The sequence below is a fragment of the Vipera ursinii genome (assembly GCF_947247035.1).
Source record: "Vipera ursinii genome assembly, chromosome: 3".
Lineage (NCBI taxonomy): Eukaryota > Metazoa > Chordata > Lepidosauria > Squamata > Viperidae > Vipera > Vipera ursinii.
In genome coordinates, this window is record NC_139516.1 from 38,763,271 (window position 1) to 38,786,255 (window position 22,985).

The window sequence follows — 22,985 nt, forward strand, 5'->3', positions numbered from 1 at the left end:
TTAAACAAATATTATATTAGCTTCTTTTAGAGCCTACAACCTGTCCAGACACATACACATACTCTCAACTTTCTTTCACCTTTTTTATTCTGTCCTCTGTAGAATTGATTTCCTTTTTGAAAACAATTTTATAATTCCACTGTTTAATTTCAGTTGGAGAGGGAATATAATGAATGTCCCTTTATACAAAGTTGCTCTTTTTCAGCTGATGTCCATAATTCAGGCATGGTAACCTCTGTTTGAAAGATGGAAATAATATGCTTATTCCAGATTGGATAGAATAATTGTAGTTGTTTTCTCCTACTTTTGGGTGCATATGATATTTATAGTTTACTGTGTAAACTTCTTTTTAGGCACTAAATCACAGCCTGATTCTTAGCATCCTATGTTTATCAGCAACTTCACTCTCCCATTTTGGGACAGTAATACCAAGTAGAGAAAGCTGCACAGTTCACTGTCATTTGCTAATTTGTTTTTTTAAAAAATAGGGGTGTGAAAATCTGCTTGGTGAGCAAAGGAGCCTACTAATACCCCTTGGGAAATATAGTCTTCTCTTTATTTTTGAGAATGAGTTAAATAAATGCCATGCAGTTGAACTACAACTCCCAGAATTCTCAGGCCCACAGGTAGCACAGCACCATCTTTACTTTTCTTTTCTGGATCTGTCCAGCACTGTCTCAAGTTTGGTCAATCCATTCTGCACGCTTTGGTGCTTTACACGTGTGAATATCTACGGTGTCTTCACATTCCTTGCAGCGAACAGCGCAACACCAATGGAATTTGCACTCACATTTACTGACTCGAGTTACTTGAGTGGTATCATAACCTCTGCCACAACACATGACTTCACATCCATCAGTCCCACGTGATACCTTGTTGCATACACGACCAGCAGTTCCTAGTGAACCTGTAAGAAAAGAATAGTTTTATTTAATCTTGCATGATATTGGCACTGGATCTTGGGAAATATAGAATTCAAGTCACTTTTTGTAATGAATTTCCCTCTATAGAATTATAAGACCAAATTCTAGAAATTCACTTAAATTAGTAGTAATACAATTAGGTCTGCTAAAAATCTTAGAGTAACAGAGTTGGAAGGGACCTTGGAGGTCTTCTAGTCCAACCCCTTAGCCTGAATAATTTCTAACAACTATTTATGGGAAATAGAAAATGTATCATTTCCTGCCTCAAGAAAGGTGTGAAATAAGAAATATTGGTGAGTGATACTGGTAAGATGATTAGGTAGCAAGAGCAACAGAGTGATATCAATCCAACTCTTTCAACCACATTTTGCAAGTATATTTTTTCTCATAATTTAACATTAACTGGAAGTAAAATTGAAATTCTTGGATATGTACACTTTATACTTCAGATGCTAGTTTCCATGGAGATTTTCATGCAGATAGGAATTCTGAATACAAGGAAGCCTTCCTACAATGTTAGTGTCCAAGTCACCCTTTCCTAAGTGGGATACTCTCCAGGTGTACAAATTTCAATTCCAAGAATTACTCAACTATCATGATCAATGTTGTAAATTTGGGGAGTTGAAATCTGCCCTCTAGAGGATAGGTGCTAAAATTGGGGAAGGCCATTGCAAGCAAAATGTCAAATATTGTTTTACCTGCAGATTTATCCATCACACAATAATCAGGAGAGTTCTCAAAATACACAAGGTCAGTTTTTGTGGGCTTCCGAAAGTTCTTATTGGCCACAGTAAATCCAGAGCCATCTTGGTTCATAGTCACTTGGATGGCACCATTGTATTTTTTCCGGAGATAATCTCCAGTTTTGCGGAAGTCTGACATTGCCAGCCAGCATGTCCTTAATGTGCAGGAACCACTGACACCATGACATTTGCATTCTAGTTTCAGGAAACGCTTCACAGCCTGAAATAGAAGTTTTAATGTCAGATCTAAGATGGAAAAGACAAAAATTGCTTTAATAATACTCAGAATGGCTGCTGCTTTTTCTCAGAGATACTGCTTTATTTCTTAGACTGGGTATTTCTACTTAGATTTTGCTAGTTACAATAATGACCTTCCAGACCTATGAGCAATACTTACAGCTTCTCTTTTGTGATACATCTCTATCTGGTCAATTAGAGTTGAGATTCATTCTAACGGAAAGATAATAGAGGTGACCTTCAGTGATCTCACAAAAATGCTTCTGCTGGAAGGTGCATCTATCAGTACTTGAATGAAAGGAGTTATATATGCTTCCAGCAGAAGCATTTTTGTGATATATATATATATATATATATATATATATATATATATATATATATATATATATATATATATATACTAGTCTCCCTTTAACTCTGTCAGTCACAAAATTTTGAATTTACAGTGTTCACAGTAGTGACGTCTGCCTGCAAAAGATGCTCCTAGACTAGAGCGAAATGCAGAACAGACTGCTTTATATTTGGTAGACCAGGTGCTCCACCCAACACACACACACACACACACACACACACACACACACACACACAAACTGAAAATTCCTTGAATGTGGCCAAGAATCTGAAGAAGGTTCAAAGTTCCAGTAACAAATTCTTAGGCCTTCGTGAAGTTGGTGATGCTGTTATTTCTTGTTGTCTGAAAAGTTCTTAGGTTGATTATAAAATGCTACAAAGCATAAGATAATATAGGAATGGTTATACAGTCCCTAAGACGGAGTTAGATAATTTGTTCCTTTCTCAAAGTATAATATCGCCACATTATGCCAGTTGGCTTTAGTAATAAAACTACTTTTGGTGCTTTTTTTTTTTTTCATTTTCACCTTTCCCACAAATTTCAGTGTTCCAATTATTCATTTTAAATATCAAACCCGTCAAAAGAAAAAAGTTCAGCCCAATCCATCTGCTAATGATTCTGACATGCCATCAGTCAACCCTTTTGTGGCCTTTAGATGTCCCCCTCTCTCCATATTCATTCATTCATATATATTGTAGCCCTATGCTACAAAAAAATTGCCTCCCTCCAACTTAAGGTTGGCATTACTAACCGTTCTGCCACAACGATTGTTATGCAGATTCATTAAAGCACGGGCATCTTTCACTGTTTTCTCTTTGGCATCCACAAACTCCTTTGCAAACTTTATGCCATAATTGATGTTGTCACTGCAGCCTCCCCAGTCAAAGTCCCCTCTCTCATCCTTTGAGCGGCCCCGCTTATGGGGGTCACAGTTGCAGGCTTTTAGCTCGCCTTGGCTGCAGGCCCGGGTGATGGCATATACAACTCCAGCTGAGGAGATTGCATACACGAAGGCTGCTTCTCTACTACCTGCCATATAAATAAAAGAAATAAACATGAGTGAGTCAGGAAACAGCTAGATGGTTTGGAAAAGAGCACATATGTTTGTGTATTGTTGGGATGACTTATGGTATTTTTAATCCACCTAATAACAGTGGTTAGAAATCAACTATGCACACATGATGTTTTATCTTTACATGCCAAAATAAGAGGTGTTAAGTGATGCGCTAAGAGAATAACAGATGGATTCAATAAATTCTTTTGCAAGATATCCCTATCTCAACAATAGAATATGTATCTGAAAAGTAAAGCCTTTCCCATCCATGTTCAGTCCCTAACAGCTCCAAATAAAAGGCTCTGAGTTAGCAAGAACAGAAAAAGATAAGTTACTAACCAGAAAAATATTTTAGGAAACCTGAAAATATGACATAACAGTAACACTACAAATATTCATTTCACGAGTAATTGAGATAATGCTTGTATTACAGGAGTAGCTAAACTAAGGCATGCCAAGCAAATATTCTAAAATATTTTCTGGATCAAAACAGGGATTAGGAGTGGATAAACCAAAGAAGAATTAAACCCAAGTTATTATAAAATTTCATCTGGTGAGAATGCCAAAAAATGGACTTCTTAGCTATGTACTATCTTACAAAAGAAGTGTAACATTAAAGGGTGTGAAACCTAATTAGGAAAAAAATGTTCTGTCCAAGCAATATAAGATTTTATTTTCATTTTCTTTTTATGCATTGGAATGGATAATTTAGATATTTCAGTTTGTATGCCTCTATATCAGTGCCTTTCAGGTAGGTAGGGAGGACTTTATAAATTCCAGAGTTGTAATCTGAACATAGCTGAAGGACATTATATGGAAGATAGCCATCATAGGCTCTGTATTACACTTCAAGGGTTTCCCTTGCTTATTTATTATCACTATAGAAGCTGCTTGATTGTAGACTATATTCTTTGAATGTGAGCAACTATTATTCCAACTCATTCACATCTGCAACCGTCAGGGAGCAAGGTGTTTGGTTGGAAAAACAGAGAAGTACTTCTTCCAGAAATATTAAATTGTTTGGCAAGTCCCCATATAGCACAGACTACTGGCTAATATTTTATAGTTCTTCTCTAAAGTTGCACCTGATTTTACAACGTTGTAAAAGCAAGAGAAAATCAAAAACATACCACTGTATTCTGCAAGAACATCCTACATTTAATCAGTTTCATTCAAAGTAAGCAGTGCATTTTATTTGCCTTAAGGAAAACCAGGGAGGTCTCTTTTTCAGAAGATTTGGCTATCTCCCCACTTCTCCAACCCAAGCATCCTGAATCCAGGTAGCTAATTTGGATATTGTGCTCCCTGGGGAATTCTGGAAGTTGAAATCTACATAAATTCAAGGTGCCAAATTTGAGAAACACGTATAATATAGAATATTCTCTGATTTTTGTCATCTGTACACTCTTAACCAAAGCAAAATTCTATAATTAGCAGAATCAGCATAAAAAATGTTAACATATATCCTTTTAAAGGCTGTTCACTTATTAAAACATTTTTATGCTGTTTTGTATTTTAGAAGATGCAGAAGTGGTTTACAATAATTCCAAAAGAGATTTCAGGCTAAAACAAAGCAAAACTAAATTAAAAACAAGTTGGGAAAAAACTCCTTAAAATAAAAACTTTAGTGTGGATTATGGCTAGAGAAGGACTATATTAAAAAGTAAGCTTTTGAAAGAGGTATAAAAACATGTTGGCACTGAAAGGGAGGTCACATCAGATATTACTATGGAAAAGCTCATTTGGCACAGCTGCCAGGACCCTAATTACCTAAGAGACTTAAATACTTAGAAAAACGTTAAGGCCCCAGAACTGTTTAGAGCTTTATGTACTAGTAGTAATATTTTTTATGTGACTCAATAGCAGATTGGCAGCCAATGTAGCTATTTTAGCACAGATGAAATGTAGATACCATAACAATTCCATGCTGGAACCCAGTTTCTGTATTCTATATTATTGTGGGTTCCAGATAAGTCCAAAAAGCAGACCTATTGCAATATTTAGATTAATAATGTATGACCAATTGTAGTAAATTATTTCTGTCCAGAAATGGTGCAGCTGATGTATAGCCTAAGCTTGAAATGGTTGTAGGAGCATCCCCTAAAGCAGAGGTCACCAACCTTTCTTGGTTGGCGGACCAGAAGAAAAGGGAGCACGGTGCCCTGTTTCTGCGCCCTGAGGCACAGCGTCGGCCCATTTTTATTTATTTATTTTATTTTAATTCCATTTATATCCCGCCCTTCTCCGAAGACTCAGGCGGCTTACAAGCTTAGCAGTAGCCTTCATTCTATGTATATGCCTGCTTATTAGGGCTTTCACACACACCCCCAAGCGGCATTATTACAAAGTCAGCTTAATTGCCCCCAACAATCTGGGTCCTCATTTGTTCATCTAGGCATAGCAGCATCCCATTTTTGCTCCCTGAAGCATGGCATTGGCCCATTTTCACACAGTGCAACAGCGCAGCATCCCGTTTTCAGGCCCTGTGGCATGGCAATGTCCCATTTTTGTGCCCTGAGGCGTGACAGCATCCTTTTTGTGCACCCATGGCTGCAACACTAGCACAAATAGGTATGTGTGCACACACACGTGTGCATGCTGGCCAGCCTGTCCTGTGGCCTGGTGGCCAGCAGCCCGCAGCCCACTACCGGACCACAGCCCACAGGTTGGGGATTCCTGCCCTAAAGTATGAAATTCCAAGCATAGCAGAAAAATTCCTATTTCTGGATTTAGAAACTGTCCTTCTTCCATCTTTTTGGATGCAACTCAGCTTACGTTTCCATGTCCCCTCCCATGCCTGTGTGTTCAAGCATCAATTTAGATTGTGGCCTAAGTTGTGATCTAGAGATATATAGCTTGGTGACATCAATACAAATGACTTTTTGCTTCAGATCCCCTAGTAACCATATCCTGGGATGTCTTAGTACTAAGCCTGTTAGAAAGCAATTCTATGGTTTTCCAATGTTATTCTCTCAGACGGTCAGAAGCTGTTTCAGAGCTAACCATGGCTGATGGTATTAAAAGCTGCTGGACTATCAAGTAAGAAAATGGCACTTCCTCTCCATCAGAACAGTCAAGATAGATTCTGTCCTATAACACAGACTGGGGAGAATAATCATTATTTCCTCCAAATAATGGCAGCAATAAGAAAAAAGCTTAATTCAGTTTATATAGAAATAATGAGCTGTTGTGGATTCCAACTCCAAGTTATTTTGTAAACAATCTAATGATGACAATCAAAGCTCCAAAACTGATGCATTCGGATGTAAAGAGACTGCTGTATCTAGATTTCCTTTCTATTAAATGATCTTTTCACAGTGTGAATGCATCATCACCCCACATTATTTTGAGCATTAACCTATTTATTTATATTTCACAGTTCTTAACTGCCTGTGTAAAATTTAATCAATAAAAGTAAGCATTAAAAACAATATTTTAAATTTTTTTTAAAAATATAAAACATTATAAAATTACAAAAGATGGGAAGGTTAGCAGTTGGTAATACAGGTGTATGTGTGGGGGGGATTCTCATGGGAGGGGCAACTAGCTTCATGGTTGTGTGAGCCCTGGTGTCCCCCATATAAGGCTGCACAGACAGGTTTTTACCCCTTTGCAGAAGACCAAGACTGGGAGCTTATATAGGAATATGCATGTTTTCCATGGAAAACCTGAGTATATAAAACATGTCTATGGAGATTCTCAGCCATCTAGGACATCGTTGTTTCAAAGGTGCCATTTTTCAAAAGGCAGCTGGAATGTTTTTGAGAAAGAAAAAGACGTTTGGCTTCTCATCCAAGAAGCTTCATCAATTGAAAACATAATCACATAAAAATACATGTGCACACCTTTTCAGGCATGAAAGCTGTGAAAGAGGGATAATTCAAAGTATTCCCATTCGTCATGTTTTGAAATGAAATACTTTTTTTTCCCTGCACATGACTCCAGTGCATGCTCTAAAGCAAAAATAAGAAAACTAAGTTAACACTCACAGGGAGGTCAGCTCTGTGGCCTGGGCTTTATGTTTGGTGACTACAGAGTTTGCCTTTAGCAGTTGACTTTTTTGCCTGTGAAGGTGGGGCAGTGCAGCCAGCCTCCTTAACTCCACTTCCCTTAAATTTGTAATCAGTTTTTTGTCTCTCTTGTTTCTGGCTTCAGTTCATTTTTAAGCCAATTAGACTTTTACTTGTCGTTATTGTCTGGTTTATTTTTAATCATACAGAAAATAGAATGAAAAAAATGGTCTCTGTTTTAAGAACAGCTCTTTTCTAGACTTTTAACCATAACATTTGCATTTGTTTGTGGTTTTCATCTTGTATTCTATATTTTAATTACTGACAGTTATCTTGGGGGCTGAGCCGAATAGAAAGGCAGGCTACCAATCAAAATGATAAATAAAACCTTCGGTACTTAATGAATCAGACCAAATTTGCATATACCACTTTTTTTTCAAAATCTGAGGCATTTCAGGTATTTTGGGATAAGAATTCAGAAGGGAGTTGGTTAAAATTGTGTTGATCTGAAATATTAAAATTTAGGTTCTTGCAATGAAATAATCAAATTTACTAAATAAAGAAAACACTTTATTTTAACCTTGAAGAACTACCCCAAGCTCTGTTGTTTACAATTTTCAAGAGTAACTTGCAAATTTTAAACTCTGTAAACTTGTAAACAAGTGATAAAACTTGGTGCCAATCTTGTATTTTATGCAGTGATAAAAGCCATTTCCTTAAAAAGTTGGGCCATTTCCTTCTAAAAGATGGTTGCAGTTCTTCATGGAAGTAAATCTCACTGAATATAATAAGACCTCTGAGTAAACAGATGAATAAACAGTCATAATTCCTCGTTGCAACATTTCCACCATACTGACAACTTTTGCTTAAAGCTCGAAAGTCCTTCACATGATAAACATAATCAGCTCCAATGAATTTATTTTCCATTTAAACCTGCACATGCTAAATGTGCCTTAAAAACTAGCAAGTCAATATCTGACTCTAGAATTACTGATCTTCTCTAACTAGAACTAAGTCTTGTAGATTGCTAATTTTAAATAACATTTGTTTGTTCAAATATTGGCTAAAAAGTTTGGAATGAACAATCAGTTGTTCCTAAGCTGTTCTATAATAGCTTTGATTAAGAGAGGTTGTCTTCTCTAATGATCACCTGCTTCGAGGATTTCTAAGAGTTAAAATTCAAGAGTACAAATTTATCAACAGATACTTCATATGTCCTACATTTTCTGTAGATGTAGACTTTAACAGATGCTGGGAGAAGAAAGCAGGGGAAGGTAGTTCCCATCATGAGATTTTTGTGAGGTTATCCAAGGCATCTGGATGACCACTGATGGAAAAGAATTCAGAAAGCAATCTTATTGTCAGTGGGAAAAGACAGAAGAAGAAGAAGCAGTGATCAGTTTTGGCTATTTTACTCCAACTCTTGTTATGAAATTTTTGTGTCCAAGAACAAAATTAAACCAATGCAGTATCCCTATATTTTTATCTCAGATGTAAAATCAAAACAACATTGAAGAAAGAGAATTATTTATTTAGTGTGTGGCAGAAGAAAGAGAAAGATAGTACACACACACACACACACACACACAGAGAGAGAGAGAGAGAGAGAGAGAGAGAGAGAGAGAGAGAGAGAGAGAGTGGAAGAGAAGAGAGGGAAGTTCATACTGCATTATCATCACTGAGCTGATCAAGGGACTTACTTCGTAGCATGACTCTGCCAAAAACGGTGTGGTCTCTGTCCAAAGTGCTGCAGTTCCAACGATGGTGACGGAATTGGTGCTGGCATTCCCGAATCCACTCTTTAGCTCCTTCCCCTATGGATTGCATGATATCTGGGTAACTCTGGCACAAGTGCCGCTGTTTATTGACTAGTCCTGGTATGTTATCACAGATCACCCTTGTTCCTAGGGCCCCAATATACCTGTAGAGATATAAATAATGTCTGTGAAATCATCAGAACTCAATATTTTATAAAACAGTTAATGCTGTTAATGAATGAAATGACTAGGTAGCTACTGGTTTCCTTAAAACTTTTTATTTTCTTTCTCAATCTGGCACAAACTGCTCATAGTTTCCTGTTCATACACATTTCTCTAATGCTATGTATCCCACTTTTTACACAGCATAAAAATAAGTTTAAATATACCAACACTGAAGCAGTTAAAATGTATAAATATAGTCTCATGTAGGAGACATGTTTATCTAGTTAACAAGACAATAATCAACAATGAAATCTTTTGCAATGGAAATACAGAAAACTTAAAAGGGTAATAGTTTGAAATCTATATGTAGGCTTATATCTTTAAATGTTTGTTAACAACAAGATTATTCAAGATTATGCCAATAATGTTATCACTGCCAGGCTGAAAGTGTGTTAATACTATCATAAAGTGGATCCATAAATGGTTTGCTAACCACACCCAGAAAGTCAGTATTCGTAGCTCTATATCAGGATGCAGAGCATTAATAGTGGGTTTCTGCAGGGATTTTTTTTGAGGGCAGTATTATTCAATAGTTTTAATAATGACCTGGAAGATGGGATTAATGGGCTGCCTCTCAAACCTGCAACAACTCTACAACAAGATGGAGGAAATTGGTTTTCTGCACATTCCACAGGTTGGGCAAAGTGATCCTTATAGACCCTTCTCATTCTATAATTCTGTGATTAAAAATCGAGGAGACAAGGTTGAAGGAGCGTGGGGAAAATGTGTCCAATATTTAAGGAATTATAGTCTTACACTTGGAAATAATTTTATGACAATGGCAACTGGGCACTTGCAGATACAATCATTAAGTTGCACCAAGAACTATTCTGAAGTATAATGACAAGAAGAAACATGCAAATAATTATTGGGCTCAATTATTGGGCTTTTTTAATCTTGATATCTGAAATGGAAATGTAATCAATGATTTAGAATTATTTTCTCTTCCCACAGAATTTATGGGTTTTGCCCATAATAGTCAAATGGATTGAATTATGTTATGATGTTATGTCATGTCATATCATGTCACGACTATGACAAATTAATACTATAAAATCTAACTCTAGTACTCTGGATTTATTAAAGAACAATATTTTATATTTAGTGCATATTTAGTTCAAGAGCATTCTATTATCAGTCTTGCTTCAGCCCTCACTCACTCTTTCTAGCTGGCATTGTAGCAAGTAGAACAGGCAAATATTTTCATATGTTAAGTATCTTCCAACAAGAACAGAAACTTTGTGGGTGTCAAGATGTGTTTTGACTTGGATTTGAATTGCTAGCATGTTGATCTTATACTAAAATCCAAACAGTTATGAAATGGTTAAATAACAGGACATTGCTAAACAATTTTGTACTGCTTAGATACAAAATTATCCCAGGTCAACATCCCAGGTCAAAACAACATACATCTCTTTGAAAAATTGATGCTGCTGGAAGCCAAACAAGTTAAACAGCAACATTTCCCAACAGCATTAAAAAGCAGAGTATCCAGGTGCAGCTGGAATATAACAGTGGGTTTTAAAAGGTGCCATTTTTTCTGTGTGTTTAAGATTCTGCAAATTCATTGTTGGTGTCAGCTTAAAAAATTCCAAAGTTATGAGTCAACCATACCAGTATTAGATTTTTGAAAACCTTTATGTATTTAATGGGTTGCTTCAATTGAGGCTGCAGGCTGCAGTGCTTGAGAACATGGCTTTTATTTTACATAAAAATAAGATGAAATGTTCTTGCATATGACAGAAATGAGATTACCAAATAAAATATAATAAAACTCACAATATGTTATCACATTGCTCCTTAAGTTTGTCTATACATGGAAAGAGCTTGTTTTGATTATTTACTTATGCAGACCATTGCTTCATGGCATTGCATGGAGATTGCCTCAGTGTTTCTTGCTAACAACTCTGAAAGATACTCTATATTTCAATTAGGATGTGAAACTGAACCAAGAGTTTCTTGCCACTTTGCCAGATACGTACTTCATTCAGGGACTGTCAGCTTACCAGTAGTTCTTAAGAAATTGTGATACTTCATGTAAACACGGTCTTATGAAAAGTTATTTGGCACTAAAAACCTGAGTTCATTAGGACTTTTTCCCAAGATATTGTACATATGATTTCTGCTTTAGATTAATAAACCTTCATTGTCTTGCTTGTTGTTGATATTCTCTGGACTTCCATATAAAAAAATTGAGTATCTCCCACCGAGAATTTTAATATTGTTAAACATAAATAAATAAAAACAAACAGTTGTATCAAGTATGGAATTTTCCACATTGATCAAACAACTTTTTTTCCAGACAGAAAGTAATATTGTTTTAATATTTTTATGTGTAAGGCTATCATACTACATATCTCTAAAGCTGTATTCCTGGCTGAAAAAATGAAAGTTTTGGGTAGAGTTCAAATGTTTTGAGTTCCTAGACTGGAATTAAGACCCTCCCTTTAATGATAATAATAATAATAAAAAGGGCTATACGGCTGTATTTCACTGTTTTCGACACCATCTGCTATCATTTGTATTAGTCATGAAGATAACTCACATCCTTATGAAAGATCTGTGAATACAGACAAAGTCCCATTACTTTTCTCCTCTTAAAATATTTTGTTTCAACTCTGATGAGACATTGAGGTCATATAAGGCTGGCATGGTAGATGATAAATATTGCTCCCCACATCCTTGGCAAATAAGATCTGTTTTGGCTAACATACATTATTTTAACAAGCTGGCTGATCAACTGCTCAAGAGGCATTAGAAGGCAGTCTGTTGTCAAATGTGAAGCAAAACATGGAATATGTAGGAAAACATAAGGGACCATGGAAATCAGTCATGACCTTAGGAAAAGAAGCTTAATGCAACAACTCCATGGTTTGTTTGGACCAGGCTCTGTTGTATAATGGTAGAGACAAAATGTTTTCTTTTCTCTTTGGCTCAAAGTCAGTAAAAGCTAGACTGACCCTATTCTACCATGGTCTTAGTGGGAACTTACCACAAAGTGTGTATGAAACCACTTGAAAAGAAGATTGCCTATGATATCCTGCCAAGTGATATGGAGAATTTTGTTATTCTCTAGCTTCCGGACTGCCTGTAAATGTGTGGTAAAATTCTCACCACTTAGAAGAATGTCAGAGACAAGTAGTTACATGTGTGCTATGGTAGACTATTCTGGTGAATGGATATTTTGAGGCAACTACAGCCATGTCTAAAACTGCAGAACCCCTTTAGATTCTTCGTCTTCTGTGACTTAGAAAAACCAGGATGGAACTCTGATTCCATCCATAAGTCAGAGTGAAATTAGTTTTAATTTAAATAATGGAGAAGAAGCCTAGAAATTATGAGGCAATAGTCTGCAAATAAAAGTGCTCTTCCTCTAATATTTGGAATTCTTTTATCAATAATTAAGATATGGGATATGTTGCTCCTTCATTGAAACTTTTTCTTCACTCTGCATTCAGGAATCCAGATAACATCATTAAGAAACACAAAACCATTGTCTTGAAATGATGGAAATAGCAATATTTCCAATAGTTTTTTTCATGCAAAGAAAATAGAGTTAGAAACTTGTAAAGTTCAAAACTGTCCCCTAGAAAGTAAGCTTAGACCTTGACAAAACAACTGACAGTGCTACTCTGGAGTTATTTATTTATTGCTTGCTTTATTTTGCTTTATCTGTTTTGGTTTCTGTATTTTTAGAATTGTGTTTAAATACTGTTTACATAATTTCATAATATAATACACATAAAAATAAAGTGCATACATAGCTAGCCATTTTTATTTTTAAAACTTTTTTTAAAAAAATTTTAACCTGAAGGACAGAAACTATTTTTAACTCTGCAGGCCACCTTTCATTCCTTTTAAAAACAAAAATGAAAATGAATCCATTTTTCTGACACTAAAGACTGTCTATTCTTTTTCCTAGCTTCAACAGCTTGTTTCAGGCTATTGAAACAAGATTTTGGCTCCATGCTGCCTATAGATTTAGAAGCCTATAGGCAAAAATGCGTAGTTTAACTCAATATTTCTCAACTTTGGCAACTTTACGATGTGTGGACTTCCAGAATTCCCCAGATAGCACAGCATGATGGCAGTTATTTGTCATTTGGCAACTTTGAATTTTCTCTTGTCTGTAAACACATTTTTCTCCTATTCAAGGTTTCTTGATTTCTCATACAATATTCTACTTACTAGTATCTCCTCAGCCTCTTTTGTCCCTTCCACTTCTCAGTTCTTTGATTTCCTTCCATCTTGTCTTCTCTTGTTTTGTGCCTGTCATTTTTCAGCCACTCTGACCTTCATATCTATTTTCCTTCAGCTTTCTTCACTTTCAATATTTAGCTTTCCTTCTAGACCTCCAGTTTTCCTTACAATGACATCGCATCTGTTTTCTCAAAACAATAGCACTTCTTCCCATAACAGCCAGATATACTTTTCCATACTTACAACATGCTGCAGCACATACATGCAAAATCTAAAACCAAAAATCCTTGCTCCATCATGTGCAAGTGAATATTTATTTTAATGATAACTTTATCACTTAGAATCAATTTAACTGAATTCTTTAAGCAGGTAACAACTTTTAAACTGTGAATGAAATTTCCAAGCACTGAAACAATCAATTTGGTAGAGGCACTTGGACATTTTTCTCTTTATACAGTGTTTATTATAAATAACACTTGTAATATTTATTCTGCTGTTACTTGCAAATATTAGCAGAATAATATTAAAATATTCTGCTATATATGTGTTCTTGAGCTAATTTTCTCCTTTGAAATAGATATTCCCACATCTAGAAGTATAGTACATAAGTTTACTGTATATGTGCCACACCTCTTAGATTCTTTCATTCTTGTAATAGTACATATAAACATGCCTGTACATGTATCAATTCAAAAGGTCAAACCCATGAGAACAATATTTTTTACCTATGCTTGTGCTGAAGGGCTCACAAGGCTGAACTGATTCATTCCCAGAAGTGCTTAAAATTCTGTGTGTAGAATCCAAATATTTTGCTTTATCTCTTCAATGAATATCTATCCACAATCATTAAGCATATGTCCTTCCTATCCATTCATCAGGTTAATTTAAGTGGGCTTTCTGGGAAAGCAGAGTAAATCACCAACAACCCTGAATATCTTGGATTTGCTATGAAAAATATGAAGAAGCCCTAGTGGACACATCTTTTTCTGACTATTAACAGCCCAGGATATTTCTCTTTGACTATAATAGCTTGTTTCTGAACAGCAGATAGCATAGTTATTAACTGAGTAATCAATATAGACTGCCAACAATAATGCTCACTCTCTTTTTTTGGTCTAGTTCATGGTGTAATGTATATTACAGAGGTAATGTTAAATAAAATGTTAGACGGTCAATGACCATCATTCCCTGCACTGAATGCTGATGGTTTAAAGAACTCCTTCCAATTTTTATCATTCTTTGATCTTTTCAAGCTCTTTGACCTATAATTGGCTACCAGTATAGCATCAATTCAACTCATCAGCTCATTACATTCTAGATGGTTTGTTTATCAAGCAGAAATGGGAAGTCCTGAAACAGAAGCATCTGTGCAGTTCAAAAACTGTTTGACACAAGTGAGTGAAGGCCAACTTTGAAAAATTATTTAAACTTTGGAAGATAGTATATACAGTTTATTGACAATATATTATAGGGAGAACTGTTTCATTTGCTCAAACATGTGCATATTAGGTTCAGAGGCAGAACTTCCCAATGGCACAATTTTAAGTCATATTATTATTATCTATATTGTACCTACGGAGCCAATGATTTAAACATTTGTCCGCTTTTTCTGCCAAGGGTTTCAATTGAGGCAAATATTATTTTAAGGATAAAGCTGAGGAAGAGAATACAGAAATGTCACTGATTGCTTTCTTTTCCAGCAGTCCACTGTGCCAATAAAGTCCTACTTCCAAAGCGCCAGCTTCATGCTGTGTGAGATGATTACTGTCTGCAGTGACAGGCCAAAATAACTTAAAATACTTGTTCAGGGATTGCTTTGCATTAGAAGACAAGTTCCATATCTGCCTGTATGCAGGCTAAAGACCCAATTAAGAATTAGAAACACTACCAGTTGCTTGCATGTAACACAGTGCAAATATGTACAAAAAGAGGAAATATAAAAATTACTGAATGATTTTTCCTGATCTAAATGGATATATGTTTTATGTGACGCACCAATAATAATCAGATTTAAGTTATAATAGATATACACAATATAAGGCCCATAAACTGATCAAGGCAATTGGAGAATTCTAATATCCATGGATTATCATCATTTCAAATTTCTGTGTAGGAAACCAAGTCAATCAAAATCAGGAATAGGGAGAGTTGGAAACGACTAGCACGCATGTGCGGGGGAACCTTTACCTTTACAATAAGAGGGATAAGAGATATAAGCAGTGTTTTTTTTGTAAAAGAAAAAGGTGCCGGAACTCACACATGTCATACAACCCGCCTTGCCTACCCTACAAAGTTCCATCCAAAAAAGTTGCCGGAACTCTGTTCTGACCGTTCTATGAGAAAAAAACCCTGGATATAAGTAATATAGTATTTTTCATAATATATAAAATATTTGTATATTTAACATAAAATGTAAAAATATTGGGAATGAAAAGTTTGAAATTTAAAGGTAAATTAGGCTGAAGAGAATTAGTACTAAGGAATGACTGAAATACTGAGGAGAAATTAAGTTTAAATAAGAACTTTAAAATAAGATATCTAGTGATTTAACAAATTAATTTTTACAAATATAAGTGAAATATAAACTGATCAGAGAAGATGTTATAGATAGATGTCATAAGATATATAAACAGTATACTATTTTTATAATGCATGAAATATGAAAACATTGGGATGGTGTATCTAAATGGAAAATCTAAATATTTAGATTAATATTGAGGAAATTATGACTGATAAGAATTGTTTGAATATTAAGGGGAAATTAAGCTTAAATAACAACTATGAGAATAGGATATATGGTGAACTAATAAGATGATTTTTAGAAAAATAATACATTGATAAAAGAAAATCATACATGGATGTTATTATTTGTACAAACACGAAAAAAATGTTTATATTTAACCATCTATGCATCTAAAATATTAAGAATGATTTTTGTTTAAGGTTGAAAAAGGAGAATACTATTGGGAGAAGGGAAGATCAAAGAAATATACTATTAATTAATATACTTATTATGGAATTACAAAAAGTAATTATTATTGACTGTTAATTAATTACTATTTTTTTCAAAATATACAAACCAAGACAACATGCTGTACGCTAGGCACTAAAGATTCTTATTATAAAAAAAAATCAATAAAGCATTTTTTTAAAAAAAAGGAGTAGGGATGGATAATATCATGTTGGTGCCTTACTTTTCTAGCCTTTTCCCTTGTATTCAGAAAGTTCTGATGAAGCTGGTTTCTCTTTGCCCTGCTGCTGATGCATCCAAACCTCTCTCAGTGAGTGGTTGTCAGAGAAAGTAGAAGACCCATACTCCTAATTTTGGCAAGAAGGAAAAAAAAATCTAAAAATGGAGAGATGAGGGCAGGAGGACAGAAATAGAAACCAAACAGAAAGGGAACTGAAAGAATAGACAGCATGACTACTCTCTCTCAAATGTGAAATTTGAGGGAGTGAAGAATAATTAAGGTATAGTAGGAGTTGAAGAAAGCATGAAGAATTAGAGCTTAGGGGGGGAGGGGGGGAGGGGGGAGAGGGAGGGGGGGAGGGAGAAGGGAGGGGGAGGGGGGATTCTTAAAGGAAAAATTGTATGTTAAAACTCTTTAATAAAAAAAAAAGAATTAGAGCCAGTGGCTGCAGTAGTGCAAGTAGCCAAGGGATTGCAGGGCTTCACACCCTATGGCCGATTTCTTTCTGTTTGGGGACCCTACATGGGCCGAAAGTCACTCCGGAGAGGCAACGGTCAATCCAGTCATTCAGGGAAAGTCCTCCAAAAACCATCAGGAGAAAGGTTAGCTTAACTCTAGAGTCTAGCCCATGGGTAGGCAACCTCGGCTCTTTTATGACTCATGGACTTCAACTCCCAGAATTCCTGAGTCAGCTATGCTGACTCAGGAATTCTGGGAGTTGAAGTCCATGAGTCATAAAAGAGCCGAGGTTGCCTACCCCTGGTCTAGCCCAAGCTACAAGCAGCCGAAGCCCAAAAACATATTTTAAGCTGATTGTAAACAATGTGATTGGAACTGGGTAAGAACATTGATTTTCTCTCTTCTACCTGATAATTAATTTCCTGGGGGGGGGGAAACCCAAGAAGCAAAAAGCCTCCAAAAGTGAGAAGGAGGGGGATTTTTGCCTCACCCTCCTATAGACAGAAGCGGCAAATTAAACTTTTTATGGGCGACAGAACATCAAATTTTCAAAAGTTACTTTTAAAACTTGGAACTCTGTTCCAGTGTGTTCTATGATAAAAAAAAAGGACTGCTTATCCAAGGGCAGGACTTTTAGAGAAATATAGAGCCCTTGCTCAAAGAATCAAGCACTCCTTTTGAAACAACTCCAAACTCTGAAGATTTTTCCCCAAGCCAAACATGTAAGCAATGCTTAAATTGCATCAAAGAAAACCATACCTCATAACTATAAGGAACTATCCTTATAGAACTATTTTATTAAAAAATAAAATAAGGAAAAGCACAAAAGGCACAGCTTCTGGAATTCTTTTTGATCCCTCAACAATAGCTCTCCTCAGAATGATGAGAATGGTTTGAAGGGGATGGAGGCATAAGAGCAGAGGAGAACACAGCATTTAGAGGTACTGCCAAACTCTCTCTCTCTCTTATAGGATGCATTTAGTCCCTTCCTGATTTTGGAAGTGTTGTTGATGGACAGAATTCTGAGTTTTAGTTCTTCACACAATTCCTTTCCAACATTCTGCAAACCCCAGTGGAATCAGGGCTTTTTTTTGTCATAGAACGCCCAGAACGGAGTTCCGGCATCTTTTTTGGATGGAACCTTGTAGGGTAGGCAAGACGGGTTGTATGATGTGTGAGTTCCGGCACCTTTTTCTTTTACAAAAAAAGCACTGAGTTGAATAATAGCAGTATCCTTGTTGCTTGAGCTAAATAATGTTTAAGCATTTGGACGTTCTTAATGAAGTTGAAATGGTTTGGGAGAAATTTCTATATCGTACATACGTATGACTTTGTTTTGTTACTGTTTATACTAAATGTTGCAGGTGTCTGAACTACCTGCTTGCCAGAAATAAAATGGGATGGGGGGGGGGGGAAACAGCTGGAATTATTGTCATGGCTTTAATTACTCAAAGATTTTTTTTAAATAATAATGCCCAGAAATGCTCTCTGTTCTTTATTACTATTTTATGTTTTTGGACCGGACTCACTATTGAATGGTTTCAGGGTTGAATTCAAAGTAAACATGACACGCAAATCATGAATCATGCATCTTAGCAAATAGCCAGCATGTACAACTTTCATTTGACAAAGATGTTTGCCATAGAATGGTTATTTAACTAAAGAGACTGAACCAGCAAAGAAACTGATTGGTAGGACTCAGAAAGGCTACATTCCTATCAGGTGCATCAGTGCAAACTGTTATGACATGTAAATGATAATGTCATCATAAAATATTTGCATCACAATAATTATTGCAGAACATAAATTGCAATATTTGCATCATGACATTATTTATTTGCTTCCCTTCTCTTTGTAGATTGCTATTTATTTACTTATTAGATTTATATAGCCACACTTCTTATTTATGTGAACCTGGGAAACACAGAACAATTAAAAACTACAGTGAGAAAAGATAATACAAATATAAATATAAATGCAATAAATAAAAACCATAAAAGCTAAACATAAAACATAATCACAGCAGTGAAAACAATCATACATCCCATTCAGTACAACTACTGAAAAGTTCCTAGTGGACAATCACTTAAATATTAGCCAGCAACTGCCAAAAAAGCCAACACAGTTCTAGCCTGCATTAACAGAGGGATAGAATCAAGATCATGTGAAATGTTAATACCACTTTATAATGTCTTGGTAAGGCCACACTTGGAATACTGCATCCAGTTTTGGTCACCATGATGTAAAAAAGATGTTGAGACTTTAGAAAGAGTACAGAGAAGAGCAACAAAGATGATTAGGGGACTGGAGGCTAAAACATAAAAAGAACAGTTGCTGGAACTGGGTATGTGTAGTTTAACGAAGAGAAGGGTGAGGGGTGACATGATAGCAGTGTTCCAATATCTCAGGGGTTGCCACAAAGAAGAGGGAATCAGGCTATTCCTCAAAGCACCTGAAGGCAAGACAAGAAGCAACAGATGGAAACCAATCAAGGAGAGAAGCAACCTGGAACTACGAAGAAATTTCTTGACAGTTAGAACAATTAATCAGTGGAACAACTTTCCTCCAGAAGTTGTGAATGCTCTAACACTGGAAGTTTTAAAGAAGTGATTGGACAACTATTTGTCTGAAATGGTATAGGGTTTCCTGCCTGACTAGGGGCTAGACTAGAAGACCTCCAAGGTCCCTTCCAACTCTGTTATTCTGTCCTGTCCTATCCTGTCCTATCCTATCCTCTCCTCTCCTATCCTATCCTATCCTATCCTATCCTATCCTATCCTATCCTATCCTATCCTATCCTATCCTATCCTATCCCTCTATTACTAGAGTCCCAAGCATGATGACACTGCCATTCCTTTAGTTGACAGGACCCATAACATGCCTCTCCTTTTGGATCTGATGGTATGGGTAGAGATGTAAGAGAATTGAATTGCATCTGGAAGCATGCTGGTAGTCAATGCAACTCATGGAGTACACATAACTGCCCACAATGCTTCATTTTGCACCAGCTGCAGACTCTTAAATTCTCATCAAGGCAAGTCCCATGTACAGCACATTAAGTAATCCATTCAGGACACAAATTAGGCATGAGGGACTGAGAGCAGAGCCTCCTGATCCAGGAAAAGATGCAACTGGTGTACAACATGAACTTGTACAAAGGCCCCCCTGGTCAGGGTTTTCACCTACTCTTCAAACAGGAGTCCCAGATTCCACACACAATCTGTTTGAGGCAGAGCTACCCCATTCAGAACAAACAAACAAAAAAAAAGATAAATCCCTGGAACCAGAAAGTCCCCAAACCCAAAGCCACTCAGTTTTGCCAGAGTTGAGCTGAAGTCTGTTGTTCCCTATCCAACACCCCTCAGCTTTCAGACACCAAGAAAGGACATAAACAACATTGCTTAGTTTGCAGGGAATGTAGATGTAAAGCTGGACATTATCAACATGTTGATGTTACCTTATTCAATGGTGATGGAAAATCTCACCCAGCACCTTCATGCCCTGCCTAACAGTGTCATATACAAACCTCCAATCAATTGTGCAGCTGGATGGAAAGTAGCACAAGAAAGTCAGCAAAAAAAGACTAGCATTGATGATGTTACATAGTTTGGGTAATGAAATGTCTGCAAGAAAACAAGCAAACTCAGAGAGCACCAAGGACCTCTCATTTCAACCCTTAGCTACAAATATTCTCCTTTATTGGATTAAACAGGAGTGGCGAGAGTACCGAATCCTGCAGAAGCTTGCAAAGCAATCTCACCTTCCAATTAACACCTAATGGAACTGGCCTCAGGACATGAAGGAGTACTAGAAAAATACAGTTGCCACACTCTGAAGCCGATCCAGAAGGATATCATGGTTGATGATACCAGATACAGCTGAGATGTTACCAATAATGTTATGAATAAACTGTTTGCCCTTTAACAACTAGTAAGAGATAGAAATCAGCAGGAAAGCTTTTCCCATTGCTCCCTCTTTACAATTAATAAGCAATTTATTAATTTATTCAAGATGTAGATGTTCAAAAGGTATAGTCTTTGTCCCTAAAAAGACAAAAACAATAGAATTGATACCTTGATCTCAAATGTATTTCTTAAAAGAAAAGGCCACTTACAAAAAACATTAACATGTTTGTTTATTCATTAATATATATCCACTGCCAATTTAGCAGAATAACAGAATAATTGAGTTGGAAGGGACCTTGGAGGTCTCCTAGTCCAGCCCTCTGCTCAAACAGGAAACCCTACACTGGTACTGGGCTGTGGCACGCTAGCAACTGGTCTGCACAAACAAGCAAAGCCCCATTTGTGGGATGCAGGCAGCATACAAAACCACACACTCTCCAGTCCATGGAAAAACCTTTCTCCAAGGAACCGGTCCCTGGTGCCCAAAAGGTTGGGTACCTCTGCCCTACATTATTCTAGACAAGTGGCTGTCCAGTGATGGAGCACCCACAACTTCTGAAGGCAAATTGTTCCACTGGTTAATTATTCTCACTCTTAGAAAATTTCTCCTTAGTTCTAGGTTGCTTCTCTCTTTGATTAGTTTCCATCCATTTTTCTTGTCTTGCTTTCTGGTGCTTTGGAAAATAGGTTGACCCCTCCCCCTTCTTCTCTGTGGCAATCCCTCAAATATTGGAACATGCTATCATTTAATTTAATAATTTGATTTCTATACCGCCCTTCTCCCGAAGGACTCAGGGCGGTGAACAGGGCAATACACAATAAAAGTCGAATACAAAAATTAAAAAGCCATTAAACATCATGCCCATAAAATCAATACATATTAAAGTTAAAACTAGTTTTAAAAATCCAACCCCATCCCGTCAGACCAGGCCAACTTGTTCGAAAAAGTATGTTTTGAGATCGCGCCGGAAGGAGCGAAGGTCGGGGGCCATCCGGAGCTCAACCGGATGTCACCCACAGACCTTCTTTTCACTATACATACCCAATTCCTGCAACTTTTTCATATGTTTTAGCCTCCAGCCATCTAATCATCTTTGTTGCTCTTTTCTGAACTCTTTCCAGAATCTCAACATCTTTTTTATAATATACCTACCATATTATTATCCGGATCCAGTTTCTGATGTTCTCATGCTATACAGTATGACATCCCACTCCCATTCCATACCACTGGCAAGGAATTTAAACAAATAATTGCTGCAAGTATTGAGAGAAGATCTGATAAGGAAATACCATTATTAGAGGTAACTCAGTTTTATAATACTGTAGTACATTCTTCACCTAATCTAAATATAATGTATGAAGCCCAGAGGTACAAAAATGTATAAAACATCTTCAGCATTATAAAGCAATGATTATTTGCAGCTGAATAGCAGGACTGGGGCTTTATATGTGGTTTTGAATGCTGAATTAGACATGAAATACTGTTTGCATTTAACCTATCTAATTTCTCTGCTCTATATAGCAACCATGGGGGAAAAGGATAAGAATTCAGATTTTAATGCACAAGAAAGATTGGTTCAACTTCTTCCCAAATGAAAATTGTAGCTCCTTCCAGTGAGAATACTAGTTTGAGGCTGCAATTTTAAACTGGACTGCTATGTGCATGAAAGGGTTAATTTGTGTATACCAGAGTCCCAGTTGTAGTCTTCTCCCTGCCATGATTTCTATTTTAAATAAATAGAAAATAGATGTTTAACACAACACATTAATTGCATTGTGACGTCTGATTCTGAGATTACCATTTCAGGGAAGCACTTAAAAGTTATTTCAAAATAATTGCTCCTCTTTTTTCCTGCTCTAAATCTGCTTAGCACTTCATAAAAGTATCTACATAAGTATCTAGATAAGGGAAATGCTTCATTTTTCCTT

General features: G+C 36.3%; 1 protein-coding gene across 1 annotated transcript in view; it reads right to left on the minus strand.

Annotated features, from left to right (window-relative positions):
* Positions 1 to 677: 677 nt before the first annotated feature.
* The window catches only part of WNT2B (Wnt family member 2B), a gene marked incomplete at both ends in the record, with an annotated part of 35,032 nt that continues 12,724 nt past the window's right edge, over positions 678 to 22,985 (minus strand). The window contains 4 exons of the mRNA XM_083360376.1: positions 678 to 907; positions 1,622 to 1,886; positions 3,007 to 3,284; positions 9,020 to 9,240. Of these exons, the coding sequence (XP_083216502.1) occupies positions 678 to 907; positions 1,622 to 1,886; positions 3,007 to 3,284; positions 9,020 to 9,240 (994 nt within the window). The remainder of the gene's footprint in view (positions 908 to 1,621; positions 1,887 to 3,006; positions 3,285 to 9,019; positions 9,241 to 22,985) is intronic.